A 24,874-nucleotide genomic window follows, 5' to 3' on the forward strand; every position below is an offset into this window, starting at 1 on the left:
ATGAGGCCCTATCGGGTGCCAGCAGCCAAAAGAGAGGAAATAAAAGCAGAAGTAAAAAAAATGCTGGAATAGGGGATCATTGAAGAATCCCACAGTCAGTGATCCAGCCCAATCGTACTGGTGCCCAAACCTGATGGCACCACAAGGTTTTGCAACGACTTCCGGTGACTAAATAAAGTATCCCAGTTCGATGCGTACCCCATACCTCGCATAGATGAGCTAGTGGACTGTCTGGGGAATGCCCGGTACTTGACTACCCTAGACTTGACAAAGGGGTACAGGCAGATTCCCCTTGCGGAAGATGCAAAGGAAAAGACTGTGTTCTCTACACCAGAGGGTCTTTTTCAATATACTGTTCTCCCTTTTGGACTACATGGGGCCCCAGCTACTTTCCAGCGCCTCATGGACAAGCTGTTACGCCCGCATAACAGTTATGCTGCTGCCTACTTGGACGATGTGGTCATTCATACCCCAGACTGGGAAACCCACCTAGAGAAGGTGGAGGCAGTCCTTGATACCTTCAGGCGAGCTGGCCTTACAACAAACCCTGCCAAGTGTGCTGTAGGGTTTACAGAGGCCAAATATCTTGGCTACATTGTAGGAAAAGGTCTGGTAAAACCCCAAGTGAACAAGTTGGAGGCCATCCAAAATTGGCCCCAACTGTTTTGCAAGAAACAAGTCCGGGCATTCCTAGGAGTAATGGGGTATTACCGACGACTTATCCCCCACTTTGCCACAAGGGCAAGCCCCCTGACAGACCTAGTGAAAGCCCGTGGACCTGATCTGGTGAGGTGGTGTGACACAGCAGAGGAAGCATTCACAGACCTAAGGACTGCCCTCTGCAGTAATCCTGTACTAATAGCTCCTGATTTCACCAAGGAATTTATCCTGCAGATGGATGCATTGGAAGTACGGTTGGGGGCCGTTCTATCACAGATGGTCGGGGAGGAGGAACACCCAATTCTCTACCTCAGTAGGAAACTCCTTCCGAGGGAACAAAAATTTGCAGTGGTGGAGAGGGAGAGCCTTGCCGTAAAATGGGCCATGGAAGCATTGCGCTACTACTTGCTTGGGCGCAGATTTGTCCTCATGACCGACCATGCCCCTCTCCAAAGGATGCAGCGGAACAAGGAGAAGAACACAAGGGTGACCAGATGGTTCTTATCCCTCCAACCTTTCGAGTTCCGTGTGCAACACAGAGCAGGGAGCCGTCACGGCAATGCCGATGGCTTGTCACGTGTCCACTGTTTGGCATCCCAAGCTGCCCAACCCCTTGGTGTTGAGCAGGGGGAGGGATATGTGACAGACCCAGGCCAGTGGGGTGCAGGAGTCTGGTAGAGGGCAAATATACTGGTCACTGGCTGAGTAGTTTTCTGTTCCCTGAGTGACCAGAAGAGGGGCTGCACTAGGGTAGTCAGGAACTTGTTAGAACCAATTAAGGCAGATAGGCTGATTAGAACACCTGCAGCCAATCAAGGCAGGCTAATCAGGGCACCTGGGTTTAAAAAGTAGCTCACTCCAGTCAGGGATGGGGGAGCCAGAGGAGAGGAAGTGCATGTGAGGAGCTGGGAGCAAGAGACACAAGGAGCTGAGAGTGAGAGGGTGTGCTGCTGGAGGAATAAGGAGTACAAGCGTTATCAGACACCAGGAGGAAGGTCCTGTGGTGAGGATAAAGAAGGTGTTTGGAGAAGGCCTTGGGGAAGTAGCCCAGGAAGGTGTAGCTGTCACACAGCTGTTACAAGAGGCACTACAGACAGGTGCAAATCTATAGGGCCCTGGGCTGGAACCTGGAGTAGAGGGTGGGCCCGGGTTCCCCCTAAACCTCCCAACTCCTGATCGGACACAGGAGGAGTTGATCCAGACTGTGGGGGAGATCACTGATGTGAGCAAATCTGCCAATAAGCGCAGGACCTACCAAGGTAGAGGAGGAACTTTGTCACACTGGCCACTCAGTAACAAACCTGAAGGTGGCAATTTTGCAACAGAAAGACTCCAAAAACAGACTCCTACAAGAAACTGCTGAGCTTGAATTGATTTTCAAATTAGATACCATTAACTCTGGCTTGAATAGAGACTGGGAATGGCTGAGTCATTACACTACTTGAATCTATTTCTTTATGATAATTATCCTTATACCTTGTGTCAACTGTCTGTAATTGGCCATCTTGATTATCACTACAAAAGGTTTTTTCCTGCTGATAACAGGTCATCTTAATTAATGGTATGGTATGGCATCTTCTCTGTATGTGTGTGTGTATATATATACTCTTCTTATATGTTCCATTCTATGCATCCAGTGAAGTGGGCTGTAGCTCACGAAAGCTTATGCTCAAATAAATTTGTTAGTCTCTAAGGTGCCACAAGTACTCCTGTTCTTTTTAAGTATACATACAGACATGAGTACCATTCTGAGATCAGTTTTATAGTAGAGGCGGTGAGCTTTGTAGTTGCAAAGAGTTCTTTCAGAATTAGTCCATAGTTTATAGTCCAGTGTTCATATTCAGGGTGGTCCAGATGGGACTGGAGATCTCAGTCTTATGACTCAAGCTTCGCCTGCGTACTGCATCAAGCAGATCTGAGATAAAAAGGAGCAGGACCCAAGGATTTTTTATACAGTTCCAGGCCTTCTCTTGACAGTTCGGAGTCCTTAGGCGAACAATAGGCAATCATCCAGACTTTGAAGTAGACGTATTTCCTAAGCATCAAGCTATAAGCTAAAATACTTATTTTTAAATGGTGCTTTAAATGTAGATAGTCTACACATATAGTTAAATTTATGTCTAATCTTCATGGGTGGCTCCAGGCCCCAACACGCCAAGCATGTGATTGGGGCGGCATGCTGCGGGGGGCGCTCTGCCGGTCACCGGGAGGGTGGCAGGTGGCTCCAGTGGACCTCCCACAGGTGTGCCTGCAGAGGGTCCACTGGTCCCGTGGCTCCGGTGGACCTCCTCCGCTGGTCCCACAGCTCTGGTGGAGCATCCGCAGGCACACCTGCGGGAGGTCCGTGGGAGCTGCGGGACCAGCAGATCCTTCGCAGGCACGTCTGCAGGAGGTCCACCGGAGCCGCGGGACCAGTGACCGGCAGAGCACCACCCGCGGCATGCCGCCGTGCTTTGGGCGGTGAAATGGCTAGAGCTGCCCCTGCTAATCTTCAAACAGATAATAAAGCTGATTGCTTAAACACAAGATTAAATACACACCATAAGACCGTATACAACTTATTTCCACAAACCATCAACTCTCATCTGTCTATGCAAAAGAAAGATAGTAAGATCTCCAGCTGTTTTCCACCATTTGCAGGTGATCTGCTCTATATTTCAAAGAGAAATCAATACAGTGATATCCCTATATTTACAGGTTTCAGAGTAGCAGCCATGTTAGTCTGTATCGGCAAAAAGAACAGGAGTCCTTGTGGCACCTTAGAGACTAAGAAATTTATTTGAGCATAAGCTTTCGTGGACTATATTTACAGTTCATTTAAATGTTAATATCTCCTTTTGATCTCTGAATTAACAGAATACAGCATAGACAGGAACTGTTTGATTACAATGTCAGCCTCTAACCATATATATGTAAACACACAAAAACACAAACATCATCTACCAATATGTCCCTAAAGGTTGAATTTGGGTGATTTATCCTGCAGGATGCTCAACCCTTTTGGCCATGTGTCACAGGTGGAGATTCTCATATATGTTCATTTGACTCTAGGATCTGAGGCCTTAAGAAAAATATTGCAAGACTCACAATAAAGTGGAGAGACATCAGCACAGATGCCCTCTGTTCCCCACAGTTGCTTGTTCCCCTTTGGCTCCAAACTCCTTTTGCCCCAAGTGTTTTCCTGAGGGTCCATCTTTTCATAATACAGCTGTCCAGCTAGGAGATCTTACTGTCTTTTGAGTTTTGCTTTTGCATAGACTGATGAGAGTTGATGGTTTGTGGAAATTAGTTGTATGAGGGTTTATGGTGTGTATTTAAACTTGCGTTTGAGCCGCCAGCTTTATAATCTGTTTAAAGATTAAACATAAATTTAAATATATGTAAGCTATCTAAATTTAAATACCATTTAAAATAAGGTTTTTAGCTTATAGCGTTTTTATTTTGAATGTTTCTATTTTTACCATTCTAAGCAATGTAGAAAGCTATTTTATTTCTCTCAATAACAAGCCTAGTTTATCTTAAAGATTTGCTGCTTTATGCCTACAACAAATCAAACTTAGAGAAGTACTGCTTATTTGTTTGCAGGTATATTTCTCTGTGACAGCTGTTTTTTAAGAACCTGAGATGTGCCATTAATATTCAGTAGTAAGAAATGCAAGTCTGTTCAGCAGAAAGAATTATTCCTGTCCTTTGAGTTTTGATTATTAGCATTTCTCAAAGGCAAGGGTGGCTGAAATTTACAGCATTAGTCAGTCACACAAAAGAAGGAAGTTTCATAAATGCAACCAGATGTCACTTAGGTGAGCTTGTATGCAACAGGCCAATCATTTCTGCATGAACTGGTAAAACTGCTATAGAGAGTTCTTATCTCTGAACTTAAGTCAGGCACATTAGTCAAATGGCAATACATTCTGTAAGTGTAGCGCTCCAGGGGCCTCATTATCCTATCATTTTCAATGAAGTCAATGGGAACTGAATACACAACTAACAGACTGATCAGGTCCTGCTAGTGTATTTGGAATGGGAACATTATGAATTTAAGCCAAAATAATTCCCATACTAGGAAAAACATTCAGAGGGCAAGAATTTCCCCAGCACTTCCACTAGAGCAGTGGTCCCCAAGGGAAAGTCAGGGGTAGGGGGGAAGAAGTTAAATAATTAAATAAGCAAGTTATTACCTTTTTATTTAAAACTTTTAAATAAGAATTGATAAAAATTCATACTGTTATTTGCCCACTTGTAACTTAAAACATTGTCCATTACTTTATATAACTATTTATTTTAAAAACTCTGCTATATGAATTAGGGAAAACCCATGTTTTAAGTATTAGTCAGTGGTTAGGACTGGAAGCAGAGTACCTTTTTTTGTTGCTTGGCAACTATATCTTCAAGGAAGTTAGGAGTGTTTTCAGTTGCTTCCTCTCTTTCAGCGATGGAGGTTGCTGTAATAACTAGAACCTTTAAAACAGAGAGAGTGGAGAGGAGAGGGAGGATGGGAGAGCAACCTAGGAAGGGAGGGAGACCTGAGCCGAGGGAGATTAATTAACTTTGTCAAGTTATCTTAAAGTACAAGCGGCAGCGACGTATTTAGCAAACAGAGAGGATATAAACAAATTTAAATAGTATATAAAAATATTTTAGAAAGAAGGTTATATGATTACTCTGAGTGAGAAATGGGGCTCGATGGGTTAAAGCAGTTGGGAACCCATATCCCTGGGTTTTAATCCTGATTTTGAGAAGAGAGTGAGGGTTGTTATCTGCTCTTTCAAAACTTGAATTTGTTCTCTCAGTGTCTGTTGCTTTTGTCTGCCGAATGGATTGCAGGATTGCCTTCCTTTGCTTTTGGGGCATGGATCAGCGTTCAGGTTACACTCCTTGTCAGTACCTGGCCCGAGCCAGGGAAGCTAATAATCCAACCAGCGGACCAAATTCAGTGAGGAATCCTGGTCATGTGCCACCTGAGGCATATTGCGCATACATTAAGAAACTGCTGTTAACTGTTTCTGGGCAAATCCATACATGAATGCATCAGTTTTAGGTGTTAACTCGCTCACTCCAGGGTTTTCACGTTGAAATTCTTTTTTATCCACTCCTCCGCGATTAAATTGCAGCTCCTGTCTCCTAATGTTCTCTGTGAACTGTTCTGTTTTTTCCTTTTATCTGATTTACCAATCCAGAGTCTGCTTCCCCCTCCTGTGCACTTACTTCCCCCTTTCTGACAGGCACCAGTTTTGGTCTCATAAGAACGGCCATACTGGGTCCAACCAGTGGTCCATCTAGCCCAGTATCCGGTCTTCCGACAGTGACCAGTGCCAGGTGGTTTCATTGGAACCTGGCTCTTATTGTATAGTGGTGGTTGCAATGCAGTGGCCTGCACCCATGAGTTGTTACATGGTTGGTCTGGGTCATTCCACATGTCCCCATTGCAACGCCCATTCCAGTCACCCCCTGTTTCATCTTTTAATTTTACTAGGGCCACCTTTTTCCATTTCTGTCCCCATTGTTCAGGCACTGTATAAATGCCCGAAGTCCGTTGTAGCCCAAAGAGATTTATAACAGAGGACGGCATTTCTCTTTTTTTGCAGATTCTCTACAGCTGTTTCCAATTTCCTGTTTTGTTCCTATACTTGCTGTACCATATAATGTCTCTGGACTGTGTTACATGCTGCTAAGAGAGAGCTTTCCAGGCCTCTCTTCCTTCTTTCAACTCTTTTTTGGTTTCTGTTATTTGCCCTGCCAGTTCTGTGGCGTGTTGTCTTAACCATTGAACAGTCATGGCTATAGTTGCCAATATTCTACGTTTTTTTAATCTAATTGTTATTTTTAAAGCTCAGTCTCTGCCATCACTTTACATATTCCAGTCCATGATTTTCCACTATCTTTTTTTAACTCATATGGACTTCCTTTGAGGGCTGTGCAGTGTATCCATACGTCATCAAACTGTGGGGTTTTGAAGGGAGGGAATAAGGGGAGTTCCTTAGCTTGGAGTTTTCTGCCGTGTTAGATTGCAATTCCTACAGAGGACAGCTTGCCTACTTACCGGATGAGCGGTCGGGGTCACCAGTGTTAGTTGTTGTTGGTGTGTATGTTCTGTGTGTGCTGTGCTGGCTCTGCGCAGCTAGCCAGCCCAGCAGACCTCGACTGAACTGCCCAAAGAGACCACAGACTCAGTTCAGTGGCGGAGGTGCTGGGCCAGATTTATTGTCAACGAAGCATGGTCCTAGCTCCCTGGATCAATGTATGCGATTACACTAGCACATGTATGCCTGTTACAATGGACCAATTCAGTGAGCGGCAGGACTTTCCGCTCTCCTCTAGGCCGGAAGATGGTGAGGACAAAGTATCTCAACATTTATAGATCGAGACAAACAATCTGGGATAAACATCTTACCTTACGTGTCTCCCCTTGTACCTTTCTCCTGTGTTTCAGACAAAGCATCTACATTCATCACTTCTGTCAAATCTTCTTGTGCTGGCTTGGTGTGTCCGTATGCTGATCTGCTGGAACATGTTTACATATTCAATGTGTTTTAGTGATGCTGCTGGTACTTGTGTCAAGTTCTTGTATTAGCAAGCATCTGCTTTTTGACAGGGCCTGACTTTTGCTCATAGCATAACTTTTGCTGACTTTGGTTCAGTGCTCAGGCCATGCTTCAGGCTCTCGCTTCGTATTACACTACCAAGTGGCTGGTAGGGAGCTCAGATCCGTCCTTTACATTGGGTTTCAGGCCAGGTAACCTATAACATGAAGCCAAGGTCTATATCTCTTAGACCTGGCTGCAGTTTCCCTGGGCTTCTTCCTACCTTACTGTATTCTCCCCTCTCTGGGTTTGCCATCCTCCAACACCTTCCACTCGGGAGTGACTATAGCCTACTTCCTTGGAGCCTTTCCCTGCCCTTGCAATAGTCAACAACCTGGTTATATACTGGCCCCACCTGCTCCTGCTCAGCAGAGCTTACTTCTAATTAGTGGCCTGCTTCCTGGCTCCTCCTACAGGTTTACTCAGGGGTTTTAATTGGCCTTCTGGGTCACCTTAACCCCTACCAACCCAGCATAGGGCAGGGGCCCATCACATACGCTAACACATATTAAAAGAGCACTGATTTACAATCTCCTATCTTACATTTCCTTGGATTATTTAATTCACCATTTTCTTTGAAGTTCAGCCAGAAGAGCTCTGAGTATTTTAGCTCTTTGCGTGTGCACTCTGCCCCACTGCACCCTTTCCCCAAAGCCCTCGCCCCTGCTCTGCCTCTCCTCTTCCTGCCCCTGCCCCGTGTGGTAAGTGGAGCGACCTGGTCCCAGCCTGCTTTGCTCCCCTGGCTCCCAGCTGTGCCACTGGTGAGTGCTGGTGGGCAGGTCCTCCCACCCCCCAAAGCTGAGAGCCAGGGGAGCAGAGTGAAGCAGGCTGGGGCCAGGCGATGGGTTTCCCACTGCCCCCCAGCCTCACTCCACAGAGCCCTGGGGCCCCACACAGCCCCATGGTGGGGGTTGCGTAGGGGACCAAAATGGCTAAGAATGGCCCTGAACTCACTATTCCTGTCAAGCAGGGAATGGGTTTGTTAATTTGCCCTACAGAAAACACATCACCTCCTCAGCAGCCCAAGAAAATGACGAAACATCCAAAGTGTAGAACTGCTGGCAAATATTTTCAACACCACTGCAGCACAGGAGGAAAAAAGTCATACAGGAAGGAACCTAGACCAATAGGAAATTAGAACGCTAGTGCTGCTGTCTTAATGTGTGGCATTGTTTTAAATTACATTCATAATAAAAGTTAGTCCTAATAGCTAAGGTGTGACTTCCTGGGAGTTCAGCTGGTTGAGAGGGTAAATGAAAGGTCAGTTCATTTTTCAAAGGAATGATTTTATATCCCTGACAGTCTTCAGATCTAGATACTATATACTTTTTTTTTTACACTTGTTTTAGCTGAGACAGAGATCCATATACATAATCTACCCCCTCAGACATGTTGTGCGTTTGAGTCCATGAACAAGTAAATGCAAGTGAATTTCAGTGATGTATAAATATCAGGAGTGTGATAATCTCTGGCAAATGTAATACAATTTGCAGCTGCTTGACAGTTTCTTAAAGGCTTCCCACATTGCCAGTGACAATTTCACTATATGCATTAAAATGTTGCTACCATTAGTAGCTCAAATACCAGTCATATTTTAAAAAACGTCCTAGTTTCAGATACATTCCCTAGTTTATGCCTGTAGAGACAAATGCTTTTTAACTTTTGAACTGTCAGGTTGCTGAATTGAGTAAAGTTTTTTTAATTGATTCTGAACCTCATGTTAAACTACACATCAGAACAGAAGCTACTTGTACAAAATTGTGGCAAAATTTCTCATGGCTTGGTATGTTCATATTACTGGGCTTTTTCTTATTTTGTTACAACAGTCAGAGTTCTGATATAAGAATCGCTGTTATGTGTTTATACATCACATATTTAGTAGAACCTCTTACAATTAATGATTTTTCCCCACAAAAATGCAAAAGAGCCTCCCCTTTTTACTCTAATCAGTTGTACAAATTATGGTAGCTGTAAGGAGACCACTACCAGTAATATATAAACATTATATACTCTCCTACATAATTACAAAGAATGTTTACATTTCTTCTTAATTGTTAACAAATTTGTTTTCACTGTGTAATTATAAAAAGAGTTTCTAGCCCTCATGATTACAAAGATGACCTTCAGAATGTGAATTGGATATTAACTGATGGCTTGATATCTGCCTGAGTCTGCAGCCAGTCTGAAACATGAGTTCTAAGCACTTTGAATGTCTGCCTTTTGTTTCAGTGGGCTGCTAGTACTGAAGACTGACACTGTTTTTGCTTAACTTATAAGCGGTAAATGTCAATATTGATTTCCTTTCAACAGTAGCTTCCAATGCTTTTCACTGTAGAAGTTACTGTTGAAATGGAATCAATATTAACGTTCACTGCCTATCATTTTAGCAGGAACATCAAGTTAATATGCATGCTTTTGTGTGTCATTGTTGGCTGTTTCGACAGATATTGAGGTTGAGTGGGATAACTAATGGTTTTCAAGAATTGTTGTAGTGGGGAAGAAAAAATTCACACACATCCCTTCCAAATTTAACCCTTTTCCCAAAAGTGGGAGGGAGGCAATGTTGTATGTGCTCCCAAGTACCAGAAGCTTGCCACCTGGAAACCACAAACCAAAACCATCTCCCACATCATCTTGGGGAGAAAAAAGCACCAGCTGTTCCCTACCCAAATGCCAAAACCTCCAGCTGTCACTTACCTGGATGCCAAAACCTCCAGATAGCTCAGAAGGTGATGTTACTAATTGTCAGTATACTGACACAGATATGACAAGTATTTGCAACACATTGAAAATCTGGGTCAATGTAAAATAAAATCAATTGAGTTTAATATCAAAATAAATTAATAAAACAATGTTGTACTGAATGACCTGGATTAGAGGAATGGTGAATGGGGTGGGATGGTCAATGCTGCATATTTTAGCTCTAATGTGCTTGTTAGGGTGCAAGATCCTCACAGTATGTAAGTTATATACTAAAGATAGGCCTGAGCCTCCATGTTCTGATCTGGATCCAGATTCTGACATATATCCTTTCCCCCAAGTTTCAGGTGTTTAGATCCTAGCTTTTGAACAGCCATGAAATTCTAATCCGAGTCGTGTTTCATATTCTGAATCTCCACAAATTTCAGAGTGGGTTTGTTTGGCCGAGGTCCATCTCCAATATATACATAAAGGGAAATATGTTTTTAAAATATAAAGCATATCTTTTTATTTGTCTAACCATTATACCTAGTGGTCACATAATGCAGTGATGCCTAATATAGCGTAACTTCTTCAGAGGTGCGATTTTTGCCATCCATCAATATTGTTGTATAGATTAACTAAAAAAAGCGATTAATACAATGAGAATTATTACCAAGGACATAATTGCTTTTATATAACAATATTAGGCAACATGCTGCTAATTCTCTAAGCATGTGGAAGCAAGCAGATGAAAAGAAAATGGTGGAGGAAATTCGAGGAATATAATTTTGAGGAAAAAGAGGTTGATGTAGTAAAGTGACTCTCCACCACTGCCCCCTGGTCCACCACTTCAGATTACTCACGTGAAGATGTCTAGACAGGAACTAAAAGTAACATCTCTCTAAATTATCCAGGTCAGGGTTTAATAGGGTTGAAGAATTATTGCTGAAAAACTGGAGATTGCTGAAGAACTCCTCTACATTGAGTGTTTATGTTCAAAGGCAAAAATAAAGTTTGTAATTTAATATCCTGTGCTTCTGCATATTGTATGCAAGCATAAACTCCTTACAGCCCTAAACTATACTTATATACTAGGCGATGGTTCTTTTATGTTGTTCTCTCTTGACATCCTCAGGCAGCCAGTTTGAATTTGTGCGGAAAGAGGCAATTGTTTTTGGAAGTGCCCCACTTTGAACAGTGACTCTAACAATGAAATTGTGTGGTTGCATGTTTGTGTCTCAATGATTTCCTCATTTGACACAGTCAATGATAAAGTGAAGATATTTTTTCCTGCCATCCCTGCAGACCAAACTTCAGCTTTAAGAGTAATGGTGGTTTCTTTCCTCTTTTGCATCATTACCAGAAATAAGACTTTATGGGCCAAATTACACTTTCCGTAACACTTGTGTAAACCTATTGCCTTCTATGAGTTCGAACAGATATAACTGATTGACTGGAAATTAACAATTATATTCATGCACAAGAAGAGTATAGAATCCTATTCACTCTCTCTTCATGAGTTGGCTTCTGCAGTTCCCACAGGATTAAAAAGTAGTGACATAAACAGATATAATTCTGAACATCTACAAGGAGTGCATCTATTGCATAGGTAATAGACATCTTTAGATAGTCATTTTTCAGAATAAAACTGTGCTGTTGGTAGTTTCGTTTTCAGTGTAATACATAAGCTTTTACCCTATTTACATGGATTCTGCTTGGACACTCCAAAGTTAGGCCAATTATTCAGTAAAATACCTTGATCATAGCTTAACTTGTCTTTATGCTCACCCGCGGTGACTTTTAGTAACATGCTGCAACTAACCTGGGGTCACCTGAAGCCCAGCGTAACTATCTGCAAAGCATGACTTCAGTAAAAGCTCTCAGATTTAATAATGGAAACTATATAGTTATCATAGACAAAATCAAATGAAGATGTAACACAATCGGAGAGAAGCTTACAATGATTTTAACAGATGATTCTGGTCTTTAAAATATACAGAATTCCTAAACAGCTCGTATTCTCTTCTTTGCAGCCAGTGTAATATGCAGGTTCAGTTTACAGACTTTTGATTTTTATGTTGGTGGATGGAGACATTCAAATTCCTATATTTGCTTTGCAATTATTCACTTGTGACAGTACAATCCTGTTGTTTTAGTACAGATTGGATTATATTAACATTAGTAGAATGGCATAATGGGGTTGGACCTAATGGCATGTACTGTAACTTGTGAATATTTGTCATTTTCCTCTCTCTGATCACTTTATGTTTTAAAGAGAATTGCTTTCAGCTTAGCTTTTCATTTACAGTACCAGTTAATTCTCTTACATCTGTTACAGCTTGCTACCTTAGAATTCCCTCCAAAGAAGCTATTTGGAAATAAGGATGAAAGAGTGATCGCGGAACGGCGGAGTCACTTAGAGGTAATGGTAATTTTTTAACAGACGTTTGAGAGTATATTTAGACAGAGTTGTGTCTGCCTGACCTATAGGAACCATTCTCATATGCCAGAAGTTAAATAGTCTATTTGTAAGTGTGAAGTTACTTGCTGCTTCATTTACCACAGGAGATGGCAGCAGTAGATTGCAAAGTAATGAAACATGCTTATAAAAAAAAAATCCTTCTGGTCTTTTTAAAAAAAAGGCATCTTTAGTTTTCTTCATAGGAGGTAGATTTATTTAAGGAGGAAAAGGTGGTAGATGAGGTGAAGTAAGCATTCAGTGTAGACAGATGGTCTCCACACAGCGTAAGATTTTACAGAAGATTGCGTACTATAAACTCAATTTACTAACTGAAGATTTGCAATATTTTATCTTAATTACTGTATCAGAATATCTGAGTATGAAGATGCAAGCACTCTTTAGGCTTCATTGAGCTTTATTTGTAATCTAACTTCTTTTGAATTTACTTTATTTCTTCTCTGAACTGGGATTAGAATTAAGTTTGATTGTAGCATAACAATGTTTCTGATCATTTTCAAATCCTCTTGCTGTGGTGTGCACACAGTACACAGTTCCAACTCAGGGTCGCCTGGAGGTTTCCGGGGACCTGGGGTCTTCGGCGGCAGGGGCCCCCGCTTCGGCAGTAATTCAGCAGCAGGGGGTCCTTCCGCTCTGGGACCCGCCGCCGAAGTGCCCTGAAGACCCGCAGCGAGGACCCCCCGCTGCCGAATTACTGCCAAAGCGGGACCCGCCGCCGAAGTGCAGCCAGGTCTTCGGCGGTAATTCGGTGGCAGGGGGTCGTTCCATCCCGGAGCAGAATGACCCCCCACCGGCGAAGACCAGGAGTGGAAGAAGCTCCGGGGGTCCGGGCCCCGCGAGAGTTTTCTGGGGCCCCAGGAGCGAGTGAAGGACCTTGCTCCAGGGGCCCCGAAAAACTCGTGGGGGGCCCTGCTGAGCCCACAGCCTGGGGCAAATTGCCCCACTTGCCCCCCCCCTCCAGGCGGCCCTGTTCCAGCTTCCAAATCCTTCTAGCTATTCTACAGGGCACCTGTGAGGATTCTGTATTTCATTAATAACTCATTCATCATTATAGTATAGGGTATTTGTGGGGGGGACATCCAGATTTTGTACTAATGTGCATCACTCTGCAACCTTGTTATAGCTAATGGGGTTGCATGGGGATGCAAGTCCGTATGGAGTTGGAGCCATTGCATTAAGTTAAAATAATAAGAAGTGCGGTTTAAACAGAACAAAGAGAAAACAAAGAAAATTGTATCATACTCTGAACCTTATGATTCTTATTTTTAGTTAATCTTTTTCTACATACCACAGCATTTTGTGAAACTCAAGCATCTCTTCCCACTGACTTTTGTCGGGCTGGTACCCAACAGTGCAATTTCAAAATGTAATCTGTTTCCTGCTTCAGGTTGTTCTACAGTAGTTTTAAATGCTCTTTATATTACTAAATCTCTGGTTATATTCCATTCTCAGTGCTGGAATTAGCTTCCGTATTTTGTGTCCCACACAGTAACTTAATCTCTTGTCTTTGTTGATTTTATTAATTGATTTTATTGCAGTGTTTATACATGTACATCTAAATATTCTAACTGCTTTGTAAAATGATGGGGTTTAGTCTTGGTTATACAGTATTTATAATTTTAGATATACTTATACAAATAGTCTCTAACATTTTAATTTATTATATTCACCTTAATTAAATTAAACCGTTTAAACCTTATTTATTAGCTATATATAGTTCAGCTATCATAATATCTGGACACTATTTACATAAATAAATACACTATTTACCCATACATACCGTACATATTCCCACATTACTCAGTAATCCCCAACAAGAAAGAACCCAAACTAGAAATACTAAAGAGACCAGTGTCTAACTGGATACTAACACCCACTGACAGGAAAAGCCTGGTCAAAGATTTGTGGTAACACTGTAAAAGTGCAATATTTTGGATTACCAATGACAGTGTATTCTGAAGCTTTGCCCCTGCTACTGATCGTGCTTTGCTGTTGGCTCCTATGACTTCTGTGCTGTGAACTTACACCTGAAGTACTGCAGCTAGTTTGGTAGAACAGAGTGACCGAGGCTGTTTTAGCAATAACTGGCTCCAAGATCAGTAAGGCTTTTTTAATAATCCCAGCACCTTGAATTAGACCTGGAAGCAAACTGGCAGTGCAAAACATGTTGGTGTAATGTACTATAAACTACAGATTCTCTGAAAGCGTTGGCTGCTATACTTTGCACTAGTTGAAACTTTCATGTGGTCTTCAAGATTAATCCCAGATAGAGTACATTTCAGTAGCCTCACTTGAAGGTGAATAATGAATGGATGGCTATTGCAAGTGATGCAATGCCTTGACCAGCTGAACATAAAACTTGGCATTTCTGGCAAGGAAATACAACAAAACTAAAGACTGACTACAGTACCTTGATGATCAACAGACATATGCCTCCAGCTGCTTATGCCATCAAACTTTAGCTTCTCCTTATCTGTATTCACTCTAAGACAACTAGCTTTCACCCACATCCCTACATCTGCTACAGCCAGGGAAAGCAAAGAAACAGCAATGCCTGAATCCAATGAGGAAGAATCCTAGAGTTGGTAGTCTTCAACATATTGATGACATTACATCTCATAATACGTCACCATCTCCCCTTGAGTCTTGGGAGATGATACGCATTAAAACATTTATGTGACCTTATTTTGTCATTTGATAAGACTAATATAGAGTGTGACAAAGTTCCTCCTCTACTTTGGTGGGTCCTGCGCTTATTTGTCAGATTTGCTTACCTCAGTGATCTTCCCCACAGTCTGGGTCAGCTTCTCCTGTGTCTGATCAGGAGTTGGGAGGAACCCAGGCCTGCTCTCTACTCCAGGTTCCAGTCCAGGGCCCTGTCTATAGTGCCTCCTGTAACAGCTGCATGACAGCTACACCTCCCTGGGCTACTTCCCCATGGCCTCCTCCAAACACCTTCTTTCTCCTCACCACAGGACCTTCCTCCTGGTGTTTGATAACGCTTGTACTCCTTAGTCCTCCAGCAGCACAGCCTCTCACTCTCAGCTCCTTGTGCCTCTTGCTCCCAGCTCCTCACACACACTTCCTGTCCTCTGGCTTCCCCCACCCTGACTGGAGTGAGGTCCTTTTTAAACCTTTTTAAACCCTGATTAGCCTGCCTTGATTGGCTGCAGGTGTTCTAATCAACCTGTCTGCCTTAACTGGTTCTAGCAGTTCCTGATTACTCTAGTGCAGCCCCTGCTCTGGTCACTCAGGGAACAGAAAACTACTCAGCCAGTGACCAGTATATTTGCCCTCTACCAGACTCCTGTACCCTACTGGCCTGGGTCTATCAGAAGAGTTAATATAAGATTTTTAGAAGAGAGATTGAATTGTCTCCCTGCAAAACAAAAATGTTATGTTCTTTTCAGAGTCTCTATACTGAGTTTATTGGATGCAGCCGCAACTGTGTGTTACACTATAACAATGTTCTGCCTGAATATTGAACTTGGATTTGTCAAGGTCAGAAGTAGGTGTTTTTCTCTGGTGGATGACAAAATCTGGTCATTCTTCATAAATGATATTCAGTTGTTTACATTCCAGTAGGTGTTTGTAATTTTGAACAAACTCTGGCTTCTGTCACTATTTCCTGAACATCTCTCAAGGACAGGACAGACTTCGATGACTAATCAGATTCAATTAGTATCTCATCTGTGGTGAGCAGCAACTGCTTCTTTCGAGCAGAGACAAAATTTAGGTTTTTCTTACTTTTTGGAATTAACCAGACAGCATCAAATTAAAAATGTTTGGTTCAGTATTTGTCCGTTTACGGATTAAGGCAACACGTACCTTAAGCAAACTCGCATGTCAGGCTAAATTCAACAGTTTGTCTACAAGAATTATTCCTTGAATCATCAGCAGCTGAGAGGTCCTTGTGGCTTCCTCACTTTGCCTCAGAACCAGTTTGTAACTAGTTGCAAGATCTGCCCATGGCTCTGTGTTCTGAAACATTGAAGACTCTCTGAGAGGAACTTATCTTACGGGGCCATTTTCCACTGTTCAACTTCAATATGAATTAAATATATAACCTGAATTATGCAGTAGCATAAACTATTTGATGATTAAATACACTTATTTTAATTGACTTCACTTGACTGGCTTTGGTCAAGGAAGTTTTCATCACGCTTGATGATAGCAACATTTGGCAAACGCATTCTTTTTCAGGAATTCCTGGTAGTTAAGTAGCAGTTTAATGTAATTTTCATATACTTGTGTTCTTTCTGGTTCCAGCCAAAACAGAAAGCAAAACTACTAAAGTAGTATGAGGATTTGCGGCATTTTTTTCAACCCAACCAGGGCCAGAATATTTTTGGAAACTTCATGCGAGACTTCTCTTTTGACTTGGGTGAGTGGGTGGCATTTGAGATAGACCTGTGTTTTGAGAGAAGGAGACACAGAAGGTTGTGGTCTGCATAGGTCCTCCTCGTGTATTGGGGCCATTTGGATGAAAAGGGTCCAGACAGCCTCAAATTAAAGTCAAGGTTGTTAACTTCAAAACAGGATCATTGTAAAAATTTCTAAAAGTTTTATGTGTTCCAGTCCTCAGAAGGTCAAAACTTTTTCAGTGCATTCATTGATAGGAAAATGTGACTTAAATTATCCAAAGAGTAATCTGTGTAACCTTTGACCAGTCTACATATTTATAATTCAGAGGCTTTTGGCATTGATTTTTTTAATATAACACAGGACATCCACGTCTCTTGTGTCTATATTGAATTACTGTGGTAAGTTTGCACAGAGAATTCTCTTTTCTTCTAGAGAACTGAGAGAGACTAATTGTATATTCAGAATTACCTATGGTAGATTTAAATTCTGGGCTTTAGCAATAAATGCTCTATTTGCAGTCCATTAATTGTTTCATCAGAGATCTGTTTAGGGTAAAACTCTAAATTAGTTGTTCAGTTGCTTAACGACTGTAACTTCACTTTAGAGCCAACTGTGCTTGATTAAATCTGCCTTAACTGAAACAGCCAAAAATTTTGTTGATTCATTTTGTTAATAAAAGTTAGGGTATTTTTCCTTTCATGCAATTAGACTTCTGTAAATAAGGATATACTGTACTATCCTATTTTTGTTAATAAAACTACAAGGAATGTAGACTGTTTGGGGATTTATTTATTTTTTAAACTGGTAAAGAAACCAAATGAAAAAGCTGTTTCAATACATTTGTCTGTTTCCGTTTTGGTGGCAAAATATGTTTTCATTAGAATGCAGTTGCTTAGTTGGTTGGCTAGATGTATTCCCTTTAGGAAGGATTGGCTAAGGAAATGTCACTTCACTCCAAGCATTACTTGCCCCACCCATTTTCCCAGTATATCCCATTTGCAACATCCACTGTTTTTCTTCTCCTAAACATGAAGAACTACACTCCAGTTTAAGGAAATACAAGATTTAGGTCCGGAGATCTCAAAGCACTTTACAGAGATAGATTAACACCATCATCCTGCACTTTCTGTATATTTGAATATACAATGCAGGCTATGCAAGTGCATTAAATGAACACTCCAACCCCCATCTGTTTGTTATCTGAGGTAACCTTGTTCACATTATTTGCAGGCAAATTGAGAAGGTGAGTACTGTATAAAAAATGTGATAATCAAAGTAAATGTGGTAAATAAAAGTTGCCTTTTTCTGGTTGACTTTCATGCCAGTGAACCCAAGTACAAAGAGCTGTCAAAGCTGCTGATTAGATGTCAGTTCAAAGCGATTATTAAAAGACAATTGTTAGATTCTAGTGATGAGCTTGCAACAGCTTCCTTAATATCAGAGCCTTAGGAAGAGCTTTAAAGCCAGCTTCTCATTAGCGTGGTTCTTCCAGTTTGATTGTAGGTCTATGATAGTATGAAAGTAACTACTGCCCTTAGAAGCAGCTCTCCTAGGTAGTTCTTAAAATGTTGAGAATAAATTTAGAAATCGTTCAAAGAAAGATTGAAGCTTTTCTTTTCATTATACATGTGCATATGTACCTGCTCATTTTGCTATTGGAAAAGCAAACAGTATTGGAAATTTGGAGCACTTGATTGCACTGGAGAAGGTGTCAGTTGCATGGTCTCAGAGTCAGTCTAAACTTTGAAATGTCGCTTGTTTTGGAGAAACATTTTTTTTTAATTTCCCCAAAATGAGAGAGATACTATAATGGAGGCACTGACAGGAAAGAAACTGCCATTAGCCCAGAAAGGAGAGCATAGTAGGTTGATTTTGTGAATATCAAATATGTTAACGCATTTCTAAGATGATTGTTTTAGCTACAGATAGCTAGATTGGGCCTCTTATAACCTGTATTTGCATTAAGAAAATATTTTTTAAAAGAAATAAAAAATGAAGCACTGGCTTACATTCAGGAAATAAAACCTATTTAGTTAGCCACTTTGATGCTATATGACACACCAGGTTCATGACTCACGGTGCACCACCAGAGTTGCCCAGAAGCACCTGGTACATCCCCTTTGAAGTGGCAGTGTTTTGTGTTTTAGCAGCTGTCAGCAGTGAAGAGATTAAACATTCCGACATTTCGGGGTGGCTCTGTTGTCTTTGTATCAGGCACCATCTTCAAAAAGTGAATGATTTTTCCTAATGATTACATTTAATAGATACAAATAAGAAGAAACTAAGATTTTTTCATGCACCAAACACTTGCATCCTCTACCTTAATCTGCATGCAGGTTACGAAAGATAGTGTGAATAAACTCCATTGAGATTCAAACAGAACAGAGCATGTACAAAATATTGTATTCTAATAATATTGGTAGGGGGAAGAGTTGATCAGTTCATGAATGGAAACCTGGGATTATTTTCTAGAAGAGTTCAGTTCAAACCTCCAAGTTAGCCTAAAAAGTGGTCTACTAGACTTGAATGGATTGGTAACTGGAAATAACCAATTGGATTGATTCACTTCAGTCCAGTGACCAACAGTAATTTACTGTTTGGGCACTTGCAGGATTGGATTTTCAAACGTGATTTGCAAACCTGGATGTCTGTTACTTTTGACTGTTATAAATACCTCCAAAACAGCTTTTCGTTTCTTAAATATGACTTCAGTTGTTTAACTTCAGGCACCCCTTCAAGTCATAGATTTAAGGCCAGAAAGGACCACTAGATCACCTAGTCTGACCTCTAGGTTATCACTGCCATTGAACACCATCCAGCTATCTTCGCATTACACCCAACAATCAGAATTAGACCAAAGGATTACAACATTCAGGAGAGTGAAATGTTGTGTGCCACAGACAGAAAAAATAGACGGGACCAAGGTGCACTGGATTTTTTGCGATAAAAATATAAACTTTCCTGTGCAATACATTGTCTTTTCAAAGGAAAAAAATAGGATCAATCATTCAGAATGTTCAGCCATTTCACAATTTTTTCTTAAAGTATCGTAAAAAGGAGGGAACCATTAATGTTGATTACAAAATTTACGAGTTAACCCATTTCAGACTTAGTTTAATTTCACATTAGTGTTTGTAATAGTTACATTTTGTTTTGCTGTCAGTTCAAGACATATTCCTCAACATCCTCTTGCAAAGTAAGTTGAATAGTTGCCATACAGTATAGCTTCCCAATAACGACCTGCCACAGTCTGGAGCTGAGTGCATCAATAAAGTGAGCTCTTGATCAAGTACACAAGGTGCAACTCAGTGCTGTCCTTTTTTGAGGCAAGTTTATCAGTCATCCTCCAGTTTTTTATTTCACCAGAGGAAGTTGAAGGTGATGCATGTCAAGTACTTTTGGTAGCTATTTGCCAAGGCCACTCCAGCAGATGACATGCTGTCACTGCTGGCCAAGGGATGCGTAGTAAATTCAGTTCCTTTGTTGCAGTCTGTGAAAAGGTTTTGACAAGATTTGTTTTGACTTGTGCTCTGGAGAAAAGATTGATTTCCTTCAGTAGCTCGGTCTGTTTTGATCTTTTTAATATGGCCTTTTACTTCCAAAAGCAGATTCACACAGATATAGCAACTGTAAATCACAGTTGTTCTGTGGCAGGCTATGGGTATGTTTTTTATGGGAACTACGTAAAGCCAGTGAATGTAACCTTTTAACATGCAGACATTGTAAGAAATATTAAGTCCCATAGATTATAAATGAATTTCATTTGTTAAAGTGTAATATCAAGCAGAATATTATTGCAGTTCATGAACTAGACTGACTTTAGAAGTTAATTCAACTGATGCTGGATAATAATAATTCAACATAATGTGCTCATGCTGTTAGACTTGAATAGAAAAATTATCTAAATAGCTATAATGAAAAGTTTGGTTTTGCAAAGCTAGAATAGCAGTTTCACCTTGAATTTTAACCAGCCTCTGGGAGAATGTTTGTTTTTTATGGTAAGAAAAAATTAATATTAATGTATTGAATTCAAGTTGTTTGTTATCACTCTGACTAAAATTGAGTTTTATTGAGACTTAGTCTCCTGAGCGCCTAGGTCAATTCTGAAAATCAGACTTAAATTCCTAAGTCACGTAGGTGCTTTGAATATGTTATCCCAGATCTTTGTGTTGTGTATATGTTGTTAGGATACGTGTAGCAACTCTGGGCGAGATCCTTCATTAGTATAAATTGCCATAGCTTCACTGAAGCTGTACTGACTTACACCTGCTGAGAATGGTGTCCTCCATAATTCAGGTTATGCTCAGATTTGTAGTTCTAATGGGGGTTAAATCCTTTTTGTTACTTAAGCAGAAAGCTGTGGACGTGCACCAGAGTCACAACACTTGCTCTTGGGCAGAGTTAATTGTTTGGAGAATAACAAATATTTTCAGTAACATGAGTTACATTATTCATTTTTTTTAAATTTAGACTTGTGGTCTAATATTTCCTTCAGGTCCCACTAACAAACGCTTCTAATATGCTTCTAATATGTTGAAGTTCAGGTCTATGTACCCTACACACAACTCAGGCATAGGCTAGTTTAAAAAAAGGTATTAGCATTATTCATCATAACTGTTATATTCACACACACACGCGCGCGCACACACACACACACAGCAAGTTTCTCTCTCTGGTTCCTCCTTCCTGGGGAGTCCCTATAACTGCAATCTTGGATTTTCTTCATTCGTACATTGTAGACATCTGAAACCTGTCTGTCAGCAAGAGAATTTTGGTGAGGCCAGAGGTAAGATTGCATGTGTGAGATTCTGAAGAATTGGTTATGAGCATTATGCATGGCTGTCTGGTGGAACAGTGGAGGTGAAGTGTCTGAGTGGGGGTTAGGAATTGTAATCTGTGGGTGGAAAGGCATGCAAATTGAGGTTGATCTGGATATTAAATGGTGATTGTTTTGATTTATTTTTTTACAGTTGCATTGGTAGGAAATATGTGTAAGCAGCCTTAACTCTGTTAACCTTATAAATAATATAATATACGGAGATATACCTATCCCATAGAACTGGAAGGGACCCCAAAAGGTCATTGAGTCCAGCCCCCTGCCTTCACTAGCAGGACCAAGTACTGATTTTGCCCCAGATCCCTAGGTTGGCCCCTCAAGGATTGAACTCAACCCTGGGTTTAGCAGGCCAGTGCTCAAACCACTGAGCTATCGCTCCCCCCTCCAAACTTCAGTGGCTGAAAACCCCACTGCCAGGAAACAGTATTGCTTGGGTGAGAGGGGCAGGTGATACAATTCAGCATTAGGCTGAATCATGAATTGAGTAGCAAGGGTTTGGTTAAAGGAACCCATCTTGTATTTTTTGGTTGTACAGCGTGAGGCCATTTCACCAAGCACTGGACCCAGTTAATGCCTGGAACTTTGGGGCAGGTCACCCTCCCTTTAATATTGTAACTAATGCAGTTGTGGTGTGCTGCTTTAAATCCATTTATGTGTCATTCTTCTTTCTCCTGCATGTCCTGATCAACCTCTTATCTTTATGCCTACACAGATTATCTGATTGCAGGGGAAGGGCTCTGGTTTAATGTTGATGGATGTGTGTAGAATTATAATAGATACAGAGGTATTTACAGTTTCTTTTATTAAAATGAGATTTCCATAACTTTGTCCACTAATGACAGTGCTGTTTAGTTCTATAGTTTTGTTATAAGCAAAGTCCAGAACTTGATTCTTTCCCTAGGAAAGATACAGGACCAGTTGATACTGTAACATTTCTAGAAATGTATCATTTGTGCTTAGATTTTCAAAGAAATAATAGCTTTTAAACACTGAATATTTTCTCAGGCACCAAGATTTCTTCCCCTTCATATAAAATTGAAACTGCCCACAGCGACCCCAGTGTATATACAGTAGTGTGGGGCTCTAAAGGTGACTAATCACTATATAAAGTGCATGAAATAAAACTCAAGATATTGAATAACACAAGCTAGTATGCTCATATATTTTACTCTAGAGTTGATTTTAGGATATCTTGCAATATGTTCCAAAATAACTTGGAAAAGAACTGATACCAATGTATTTTTAGCAAAGGTGGATGAAGCAGTGTTGTAAAGAAGAACCTTGCGTGCAAGTTTGACTGTTTAACTCTTAGAGACAAGCTGAGTAAGATACAATCTTGTACTGAACCACCCTCTTTGGTAAGAAAGAGGAGCTTACCCAGAACTCTTTTTCTTTAGGTCTGGGAAGCATACCCAAGCCAGGTCTGCACTACAAATTTCAATCTGCACAGCTGCATCTCTGCAGCTGTGCCTCTGTAGCGTGTCTGATGAAGACACTTAGCAGATGGGAGAGAGCTCTCCCGTTGGTTTAAAAACTCCACCTCTGTTTGAGGCGGTAGCTATGTTGGTGGGAGAAGCTCTCCTGCGGACATAGCACTGTCTACGCAGGGGGTTAAGCTCAGTATAACTGCATCGCCCTGGGGTGGGGATTTTTCACACCCCAAGGGATGTGTTTATACTGAAGTATGTATGTAGTGTAGACCATGCCCCAGAGTGTCAAAGCTAAATACAAAGTGGAACAGATTGTTTAGCGTCAGCAGTTAACACACATTTCAAGGAGCCATGCAATGTAAAGTGGGCCATTAACACTTCTCCGGTCATAGGAGGGAAAGGGAGTGGGTGAGGAAGCAGCTGGAAGGGTTGTTCGTGGGTTATAGGCTGTTATAATAAGCAGTTTAATTAATAATAAATACGATGTGTCTGTTCGGTCCATGATTTGTAGTGTCCAGCCAAGTTATGAATTTAAGCTCCCAGTCTTGTCTTTTGAAAGTGTTGTGCAGGTTTTATATGATGATGAGGTCAGATATAGAGTGATCGCTGTAAGTGTTCACCCACAGGTGATGTGTTTTTGTCTTCTAACATTTTCCTGTGTGAGTTCATCTGAGACCATAGTGATTGTCTGGTTTCACCCACATGGTTCCTATCAAGGCAGTCAGTGCACTGGATGAGGTGCACCACAGGTTGTGATAGGCATGGATCTTGAAAGGTGTATTATGGGGGCTGTTGATCATTGTAGCACTGGAGATATGTCTGCGGGTTTTGCATCTGTTGTTCAGCCAGGATCTGGTACCGCTATGAGTTGGTGTGTCTTGGTCTGTGGGGAGTTTGTTTCTGATTATGAGTTTAGAGAGGTTGGGAGATTGTTTGAAGGTCAGAAGAGGGGATTCAAGAAAGATGTCTTTCTTTCTTTCCTCATTGATTATGGATCCCAGTGTCGGTAGTAAATGGCAACTAGGGATATGCAGTCAGAGGGGGTTTTATTTCTGTGTTAAAGTAGGCTCCCTTGGGGGGCCTGTTCCATGATACAGTCTACTTCTCCAGTGGAGTGTCCTTGTAAGGCGAAGGTGGTTTTGAGCATATTAAGATGTATATCCCAGATTTTTATCCTCAGAGCATATTCTGTGGTATCTGACTGTAGATAAGATTTTTTGGTGTGTTTGGGGTGGTTACTGGATCTATTAAAGTTTCTTGTGTGTTTCTTGTATATAGCTGTCTGTAAGATTCCAGTGTTGAAGCTGATTGTGGTGTCCAGGAAGTTGATGCTGTTGTGGGAGTATTCCAGAGAGAGTTTAAAGAATAGGTGGTGTGGTTGAAGTTGTGGTAAATATCTATGAGGGAGTTTGTCATCTGTCCAGAGGATGAAATATATCTCTGATTTTATCGTGCATTTGTCCATAAATTCTTCAAGATTGCCCATGAAAAGGTTGACATATTGGGGAGCCATCCGCATTGCTGTTCTCATAACTTGGACTAAGTGTTTGTTGTTGAATGTAAAATTATTATGGGTGAGGAAGAAATGGATGAGTTTGGAGATGTTTGGGGTGGATATCTGAGGGTTGTCTGTTGTCAGGTAAATATTTGAGGGAGGCAGCTATGGCATGATTGTGAAGGATATTGGTGTATATGGAGGTGACATGCTTGGTGGCAAGGATGGTGTTCTGAGAGAAGTTGTTAATGTTGTGGAATTTGTGGAGGAAGTCAGCTGTGTCCTGGAGGAAGCTAGTCCTTTGTGTGGTGAGTGGTTTGAGGATTGTTTCTGTGAGTCCCAATA

At 41.2% G+C, this 24,874-nt stretch overlaps 1 protein-coding gene across 3 annotated transcripts in view; it reads left to right on the forward strand.

The window, feature by feature from the left end:
• The window catches only part of KIF16B (kinesin family member 16B), a 202,650-nt gene that overhangs the window by 170,853 nt on the left and 6,923 nt on the right, over positions 1–24,874 (forward strand). For 2 of the 3 annotated variants that reach the window (XM_030557951.1, XM_030557952.1), the window contains one exon: positions 12,262–12,345. In XM_030557951.1, the coding sequence (XP_030413811.1) occupies positions 12,262–12,345 (84 nt within the window). Of the gene's footprint in view, positions 1–12,261; positions 12,346–21,506; positions 21,554–24,874 lie in introns of all 3 variants that reach the window. The other variant, XM_030557953.1, reaches the window with a different exon arrangement.

This window comes from Gopherus evgoodei, chromosome 3, assembly GCF_007399415.2.
Source record: "Gopherus evgoodei ecotype Sinaloan lineage chromosome 3, rGopEvg1_v1.p, whole genome shotgun sequence".
NCBI lineage: Eukaryota > Metazoa > Chordata > Testudines > Testudinidae > Gopherus > Gopherus evgoodei.